The following is a 9,106-nucleotide window of genomic DNA, read 5'->3' as shown; positions in this document are numbered from 1 at the left end:
ATAAAATATTTAAACAATTACAATAATATTTCATAATAGTTATTATTATTATCCTTAAAGTACTGCTCTTTTCTCTCATGGTGCCGAGTTCATCCCTTGAACCTGAGGCAGTCATAAGTCTGGTGAATTACTTGATGAATAGAATCCTCCTAAGTATGTGAGCAGTTCCAAGGAGAACGAACTTCAGAAACTCTTCAATTCTGATGTTCCCAGGGATCTTGTTGGTGTATTTTTCAATTCCCTTTTTAACAAGCCCAAGGGTACCAATGACCACCGGAATTGTTTTCATGCCCCACATTCTCTCAATTATTATTATTATTATATAAAAACTTTTGCGGGGCGGCACGGTGGTGTAGTGGTTAGCGCTGTCGCCTCACAGCAAGAAGGTCCTGGGTTCGAGCCCTGGGGCCGGCGAGGGCCTTTCTGTGTGGAGTTTGCATGTTCTCCCCGTATCCGCGTGGGTTTCCTCCGGGTGCTCCGGTTTCCCCCACAGTCCAAAGACATGCAGGTTAGGTTAACTGGTGGCTCTAAATTGACCGTAGGTGTGAATGTGAGTGTGAATGGTTGTCTGTGTCTATGTGTCAGCCCTGTGATGACCTGGCGACTTGTCCAGGGTGTACCCCGCCTTTCACCCGTAGTCAGCTGGGATAGGCTCCAGCTTGCCTGCGACCCTGTAGAAGGATAAAGCGGCTAGAGATAATGAGATGAGATGAGAAAAACTTGCATCGCCTGTAACAACTGTATCACATACGTCCTCGTCTCTCTGCTGCCACCTGCAGGATGAGCCAGGAAGCATGTTTAAAGGCAGGCGATTGAAACCGGATATTACGTCATGTTAGCGAGCTTACTGGACTAGCCTAAAAATGGCGGACCATAGCGAAGGATTTTAATCTACGCTTGCATTAATGTAAGGTCTAAATATTTCACGTCAGAATATTTAAAAAATACTTATATTTTTTTCTAGAATGTTTGTATATTTATTATATGGTTTAATCTGCCTTGGGAAATGTTTTGAGTTGAAATCCGTGAGCCGCAGCTCGAGCTGCACCGGATTGAGCCGTTTTCGAAATAAGAGCCCTTTGTTTTGAATGTCAAAACTTGTACCATCTTTCCTAGGATAATATAGACATAACGTTCTTTTGTACAAAGAATACAAATTAAAAATAGATTTACGGAAAATATTTGAATCTCACGTGAGGCCTGGTCGGCAGCTAATCCTCGCGCGTTAGCAAAGAAGTTAACATTAGCTAGCAACTTTTAAACGGCGGGAACTTTTATTTTTATTCAGAGTCGCTCTGCTGTCAGAGTTGTGAATGTTCACTAGCTAGCAAATTATTTATCACTTCATGTGAACATAAAGACATTTATTTTGTAAATATTGTGTGTTAACTGGGATTTAAGTGCTAACCTTGGTGACGTTTTGTTGATTTTTAACACAGCTGAATCCTTGTAAGAATCGGTTGTAGATGTTCAGTTTAATGAAGTATAATGTAATAATGCGGTTATACAGTATTTAAGGCATCAAAGTGAGCACATTAAAGGGTTATAACACATAAATGTTGGAATTGCATCTGTTAGAGGCTATGCGTCAGTGGTTTGGTTTTATACTGTATTATACCGAAGACATTCTGTTCCAAATCCTGGACCTTCAACACTACAATTGTTTACATCATGATTCATTATGATTCATTCATATGATTCACTCGATTCATTCACTCAGTATGAACAAGACATGAGGAAAAATCTTTCAAACAGGTGAATGTGAGGTGACTAGTGATCAGAACAGGATGAGCTTTGTGCTGGTGTGCCTCATATATTCACTAAAGTTTGGGTAAATGAGAGAAAGTGTGGCAGGAAAACCTGCTTTAAAACTTCAGTCCTGGTGGCCCATAAATCTACAAAAATACTGAAATAAGTCCTGATATCTACTTTCGCATTAATTCAAGTTTTTTGTACGTAGTGTATATAAGAAAGATGAGAGAACGAGTATGTTTGTTCGTAGCTGAGATAAACAGCTGGGTTTTTTTTATAAAGTCAATCATGAAATATGTAATTTGTGCACAAAAGATTGTTGAGAATTATTTTTTCATAACTTCATATTTTCTCAAGAAGCACGCCGTCCGACACCTGAATATTCACTGCCTGTTGAATTTGTCTTGCTTCTCCCCTGGAGATCTGTCGTGTTCTACGTCATGGCCCGTATTCCTCATGGCGAGTTCCTCTTGGAGCAGCTGAGGACGCAGAGGGAGCGAGGTTTCCTTTGTGACTGCACCGTGGTCATCGGCCAGGCTCGCTATGAAGCTCACCATAACGTCCTGGCAGCCTTCAGCCAGTATTTCTCCACACAGTCCATTGATGCAGGAAGAGAAGATGCCACCATTACACTGGACCCCGAGTGGGTTAGCAGTGCCATGTTTGAGAAACTGCTGGACTACATGTACACGGGGAACTTAAACATGGACAGGTGAGGACAAGAGTCCGAGTCTGTGGAGTTTGGGGCTTAGAGTTTAGACAGGGACTAGACAACAGGGTACCTGCACATCCTGGATGCATGTTGTCTAGTCATGGAAAATCGATTTAACCCTTTCAGCGCTGCAGACTGCTATTCCAGTCTCAGTGTAGTAGGGAAACCCTGTTTATAAAGTTATGCAGTGGTGAAAGGGTTAAGTCCTGGAAAATCAGTAATCTTCTGGAAAGCTGTGATATTTAAAATGTTAATTTTATCAGCACAATGTGAGAGAATTTGTTCTTATGTTGTTTTAATCCTTTTAAATGAGATCATATTTTGACCACACTGGCATTTCATCCTGTTTCCCAAAAATTTCCCGTCCCCAACAAAACGTGAAAATGACTGAAGGGCACACTGAGCATACGCTGGGGGTCTGACGTAACCGTTTTTAATATTGGATTCTTTCAATGTGAGCAATTTTACACCATGCACATCAGTCAGGGATGAAATTGAAACACAGAAAACAGCCTCACAGTAATTCCACCTTCTTGGAATTTTCAGGGTCACATGACACTTGTACATCAGAGTTGTTTTTGTGTGTGTGTGTTCCCTTTTTACAACATATCATGGAAATTGACTTTATAGATTTATTTGGAAAGTAAATTTGAAAAAGTGAACAGTGTTTATGGAGAAACAAAAAGGATAAGAAATTTTTTTCAGGGCTGCACGCTTACGTTTTTAAGTGGTAGTGAAAAAGTTCAGTAGTACAAAGGAAAGATTTGTTCAAGTTCAAAATATTTATTGTCATATACACACTAAGGACATGTCCTCTTGCACAATGAAATTCTTAGTTTGCTGTCCACCATTGAATGCCAGTTACAAATAAATAAATAAATAAATAGGCGGAAGAAATAATACAAAGTAAACGCAATGTAGTGCAGAATAAAAGCCAAACAAAAAACAAGTATAGTACAAAATAAAGGTAAATGTCATGCAAAATAGGCAGTATAATACAAAAATAAGGCAATGATCGGACGTAGCAGCAGAAAAGGGCAGTAATGTGCAAATATGTGCAAACAGATGTAAACAGTCAAGGACAGTTATAGCACACATTTGAAAACATTGCTATTATTTTAAAAAATAATAAATTGCCTGTACAAAAATACATTAATATCTGGGAATTTATGACTGAACTTAATGGAAAAAAGAAAGATTCTCGAGACTAGTAGGGTGCAAGTTCTCAAAAAAACAAAACTGTAAAGTGTCGCTCATGGGGGGGGGGTATTAATACATAAGCAGTAGCATCTCTGATCACCGGTTGTTTTGTTAATACAAGGTTCCTTGTGTGTTCTGTAGGGATGAAATTCCAAACGTTCAAAACGCAGCATCCTACCTTGGAATACAGGAAGTTCTGGCTCTCTGTTCCTTGAGTGCTGTCACAGAAAGTCCTGTCACTGTGAGGGACACGATCTTCACGGATCCTCGTTCTCCGCTCAGCCCGGATGACTACGAACCGCTGGAACCACTTGAGGAAGTGGAGGAAAGGGAGATGCTGAGGACAGAGGAAGAGAAGAAATCAGGAATGTTTCAGGAAAAAGCAGCTCCAGCTGAAGATTTCCAGTCGTCCAGCGAACAAACTCCACAAGCTACAGAAAAGAGGATCCGGAAACCCAGGACTCGGCTTTATGAAGAGGAGGACGATTTTATGAGAAAGGAAAGCCCGCTTTCACCGAGAGGGCGTGGCAGAGGAAGGGGTAGGCCGAGAGGGCGGCCTCGGACAAGACCTTTGGATTCTGACAAAGTGGATGCTGCAGTGATGGACAAGAGCCCGATTGTGGAGAGTGCTGTAGTGCGGAGAGGAACCGGAAGACCAAGAGGGCGTCCACGTACAAGACCATTGTCATCTGAGGTAGGAGACTTGACCAGTGCTGAAGAAAACACCACAGTGGTGAAAGATGAAGAATCGGAAATGAGAACAGTGCAGTTGGAACCATCCGAGTTTGCACATCCACAGAGAGATGAAGAGGAGGTAAACACAGACAACAGGGAAGTAGAAAACAAAATGACGTCGGACGTCGAGAATCCTAAAGAGACACTGGTTGTAAAACGAGGAAGGGGTCGACCGCGAACCAAGTCTCTGCCTTCTGAGACCACCGAAATCCCGAACCCTGAGGAGATGTTCACGCAGATATTACAGAAAGGAGGAGGTGTGCGCAAGAGAGGCAGGCCACGTTCCAAACCCCCACCGTCCGAAATGCCAGAATCCGACAACACAGAAGGAGGAACAGAACAGGATGAGGGACCAGATCAGGAGAATAATCAGCCAAAAGGGTCCTCCTCTGAACCCTTTGATGGCACACAGGAACATCCAGAAAATGCCAAAAAAGTCCGGGCGAGCACCAGGAAGCGGAGCCTGAGCCGAAAGCTGAGAGAGAGCCAAGCCAGCAACGATGAAAACGACCAGGACGAAGCAGCGGAGGAGGAAGGCAGTGAAGACTGGGAGGACGAAAAGGACATCAAGGTGTCGCAAAACAAGCTGCGGCCCATCTGCAACATCTGCGGGAACCTGTTCTCAGAAATGAGCAGCCTGCGCAGACATATGCGCATACACAAGGGGCTTAAACCTTATCAGTGTCAGCTGTGTGGACGCTGCTTCAGGCAGGGAAACCAGCTCAAGACACATCTGCGGATTCACACTGGTAATTACTTTACTCAATGGAGACTAACCAGGTATTTTTTTTTTTTATTTAAGCTTTATTAACGTTTGCACTTCCTGTGCTTGCAGGTGAAAAGCCGTTTGCATGTAGCCGCTGTGACGCCTCCTTTGCTCAGAAATGTCAGTTGGTGTATCACTGCCGTATGCATCATGGAGAGGAAAAACCTCACAAGTGCGATGTGTGTCCTGCAGCTTTCGCTACATCTAGCAATCTTAAAATCCACATGAGGTGCGTAACTTCATTACCTCAGTCAAATACAATGCAGGAAGTAAGAAATAAAACACTTCGGCCGAATCCCATTTCACCCCTTGGACCAACCCCTTAGCCCTTCCCCTCCATTTTGCGCGTTCACGTGAAGGGGTAGGGGTATCCCAATCCCAGTTAACGCGGAGGGGTAGGGGAAGGGGGAGGGCTTCTGTACCCCTCCAAATGGAGATTTTCCTGGAGCTGACTCCGAACGAAGGGGTTTGAGTGATTTCCCACAATGCCATGCGGATTTCAGCGAGATTTCATGCGGATTTCAGAAAGATGGCGGTTCCCGCGGCGAAAGATTGTCATAAATGTATTTTCTCCATTATTTACGTGTTTTAAGTTGTTATCCAGAGGAAACACGCCGCTTGATTCGCTTTCGAGCTGAGAATGAGCAGCGATTTCTGAAATCCAAGCTGCTGCTAAAAAGCTTTGGGAGTGAGTATTGTTTTCGGTTGCTTACTGCGTACGTTTTGTTCTGTTATTCTCGCTTTTATTGTTTACATGAGTGTTCTGACACCTCATTCTGTCGGATGTGGTGCACGAAGCACCAAAGATATCCCATTCAGTGTTGTTAGTTAACAAATCACACCCTGCCAGCAGAGATTTCTGTTCTGGCTCTGACTGTAGCGGCTGGTCGCAGCCAATGACGCATTTGGTCGCGTTTTGCTAACGTAAACGCTGACGGAGGTACGCGATGACGTATGCGATCGTTGAAGGGCTATCCCAATACGTAAGGGTTGAATTTCAAGCCCTATCCCTTGTAGCTCAGTTTCAAGGGGAAGGGCCAAGGGGAAGGCGGAGGGGAAGGCGGAGGGGTAGGGGTAGAAATTAGAATTGGGATTGGGCCTTCATGACATGCCATTATAGGAAAATTATCATCAGCAAGATTGGTGATGAAGCAGAGTTACTGTTACCACCCCAACATTGATCAGTTTCCAAGAGTTTTGTTCCTCTTATACCACAGCAATGACTATATGACTACAAGGAAAAAATTTTTCCCCTTCATAACATCTCCATACACATGTAATGAGCGGCTGCATACGATTGGAGAAGATGAAGCCACAGTTCTTCCTTTTTTGCGGCAAACATTTAAATGCAAACTAATTTCAGGTAAAAATTCAAGTTGTGAGCAGGAAACTGAAGAAACATCAGACTGCACGAATCCTAGGATTGATCCAAGAAATTATCTGGATTTGTCACTTTGTCATAGCTAATTTATATAAAATTGAGAAATCGCTTGTGGCTGAAATCACAGCTCCATGACATGCATGTACAGTGGAAATAAATGAGCTGTTGCTTATTAGGACTCCTTTATGGTCCCATTATATACAAAAATTTCAAAAGATGTAACTGTCAGGTGTCCTTTACGTTGGCAGGGATGTTAACCAACCATCCGCTAGAGGGCAGCTCAGAGTCAGACGCTTCTGACAACAACATAGCAACGTGCATCAGTTAATACCTCAGTAGTACCTGTTAAGAAAGCGGCAGAGGTGGAGGCAGCGTTGGAGATGCTGTAAACATGTCGTAGATGTTTTAAATCTCTTTACTCTCTTCACTCAGGACACACAGTGGGGAAAAGCCATACGAATGCGGTGAATGCGGGAAGCGTTTCACTCAGGCGAGCACTCTGATGTACCACAAGCGCCGGCACACGGGAGAGAAACCCTATGTTTGTGACACATGTGGCATGGCCTTCGCTGTCTCCAGCTCCCTCATCTCACACACCAGGAAACACACTGGTGAGACAACAAAACTATAAACCACAAGATTAAAAACTGATCAGGTGTTTTTATAGCGAATGTATTTTATGCCATTTTACACGTTTTTGTAATTCCAGGAGTCACTCCTTACATCTGCCTGGACTGTGGGAAACCCTGCTTAACATCCGGGGAGCTCAGGAAGCACATGGATATTCATAATGGTGAATTGGATCAAAATATTAAATTATGTTCCCTGAAGATGATGGTGTGAAAGTGGGCTAATGGATCTATTCTTTATCTCCTCAGGTTCTAGAAGAGTGACCTGTAATATATGTGGAAATACTCTCTCTGATATTTATAGTCTGAAGAAACACCGAGCTCTAAAACACAGTGGTACGTATGGAATTTTAAAATCAAGTAGTATTTTATTTTTTTTACTTTGTTTCTAATTAATCAATTTTTTTTTACCAATCAGCTCCTCCAGAGCAAGACGATGAGCCTACAAAATCCGAATCCGTCGAGTGTCCAATCAACATCCCAATTGACCATCAGGGTCTGATAGCCCGAGTGCGCTCTGTTCTATCAGAATCCCCAGAGCCAAGCTTCCCAGATGAATCCCCTCTCATTTCTGAAGCCTCCATGATCATCCATCAGCCAGAACCCCCAATGATCATCCAGCATTCAGAGGCCTCAGGAACCCAAATGATCTCAGGAGCCCCTATGATCATCCAACACGCCGAGTCTTCCGACGCGCCGATGATCATCCAGCACGCAGAAGCTGGAGGAACACCAATGATCATCCAGCACTCGGAAGCCGGAGGAACACCAATGATCATTCAGCATTCAGAAGGTTCAGAGACGCCACTGATCATCCAACACACCGAATCCTCAGGAGCACAAATGATCTCAGGATCGCCAATGATTATCCAACACGCAGATTCCTCCGAGACCCCCATGATCATCCAGCATTCAGAAGCAACAGGATCACCAATGATCATCCAACATGATGAATCCTCAGAAACCCCAGTGCTCATTCAGCACGGAGATTCCACGGAGCAAGTGAGTTATGTTTTGGAGCAGTATGAAATTCCGGGTTCATCAGACATGGAGCATGCTCAGATCGTCATCGTACAGACGATCGATTAAGACTGCAGACGTCTGGAGAACATCTGGTCTCCACAGCATATCTATTGCAGTACGGAGTAGTTTTAGGATAATTCTTGTCTTTGTAAGATGGAGACAATCTTCAGTGTGTTTCAGACTGCTGCACTAGGAGGTCATTTTTTATGTAGGTCTTTTTTTTTTTTTAATTTGTTTTTCAGTATTGGGGGGGGGATTAAAAAAGATCTCTTGATGATTGTGTCCGCAATGCTTTTCTTCTACTCAGTGTGAATTTTTATTTATATTTATATATATATATATATATATATATATATATATATATATATATATATATATATATATATATATATATATATATATATATATAATATGTAATTGTATGGATTAAACAGTTGCTTTATATGTAAAAGCATCTGAGAACCACAAAATTGAGGAAATGCTTAACTATTTTACTCTCAACCTGATAATGTGTGACACTGCAACTAATTAGAATTATTGTTTTTTTGGGGGGGAACATGACAAATGATCAATTGTCTGGCTTGGTGTTATTTTTTTCATAATGTCCTTTTGTGAATTTAAAAAAAAATAACTGATTCTCAAAAACAAAAGGCCTACATTTTTGACAAATTAAATGTACTTTAATGTTGACAGATTTGTTAATATCTGATGTTTATTTTTATGAGCCTTATTACTACAAAACCAAATAATTGCTGCTATAGGTTCAATTAAATTTTATCCACGGAGATGAAATTGCTAAACTGATCTGTTTTTGGGGTGGGTCAATATATCACCCAGCCACCAATTCCATTGTGTGCTCCGATTCTTACAAGCCAGGGTTGTGCATTTAAAGGTTTTCTGAAATAACT

At 42.2% G+C, this 9,106-nt stretch overlaps 1 protein-coding gene across 2 annotated transcripts; it reads left to right on the top strand.

Moving 5' to 3' along the window:
- Window positions 1–832: 832 nt before the first annotated feature.
- Window positions 833–8,534, top strand: mynn (myoneurin). Of its 2 annotated transcripts, none has more exons than XM_060899695.1 (8): window positions 833–907; window positions 2,174–2,464; window positions 3,806–5,148; window positions 5,235–5,394; window positions 6,979–7,157; window positions 7,256–7,339; window positions 7,425–7,511; window positions 7,594–8,533. In XM_060899695.1, the coding sequence occupies exons 2-8, from the start codon at window positions 2,193–2,195 to the stop codon at window positions 8,262–8,264; spliced, it is 2,796 nt and encodes a 931-aa protein (XP_060755678.1). In that variant the 5' UTR covers window positions 833–907; window positions 2,174–2,192; the 3' UTR covers window positions 8,265–8,533. The 2 variants fall into 2 exon arrangements, with proteins under 2 accessions (XP_060755678.1, XP_060755679.1); XM_060899696.1 differs by having other exon boundaries at window positions 866–907; window positions 2,113–2,464; window positions 7,594–8,534.
- The last annotated feature ends 572 nt before the right edge of the window (window positions 8,535–9,106 follow it).

This window comes from Neoarius graeffei, chromosome 19, assembly GCF_027579695.1.
Source record: "Neoarius graeffei isolate fNeoGra1 chromosome 19, fNeoGra1.pri, whole genome shotgun sequence".
Classification (NCBI taxonomy): Eukaryota; Metazoa; Chordata; class Actinopteri; order Siluriformes; family Ariidae; genus Neoarius; species Neoarius graeffei.
This window is presented reverse-complemented; position numbering and strand designations above follow the sequence as displayed.

Excerpts from the sequence above, each read along its gene's own strand:
- mynn (XM_060899696.1), top strand. The coding sequence starts at position 2,193 with ATGGCCCGTATTCCTCATGGCGAGTTCCTCTTGGAGCAGCTGAGGACG. Across the intron at positions 2,465-3,805 it reads GGGAACTTAAACATGGACAG|GGATGAAATTCCAAACGTTC; the intron begins GTGAGGACAAGA and ends TGTGTTCTGTAG. Across the intron at positions 5,395-6,978 it reads AATCTTAAAATCCACATGAG|GACACACAGTGGGGAAAAGC; the intron begins GTGCGTAACTTC and ends CTCTTCACTCAG.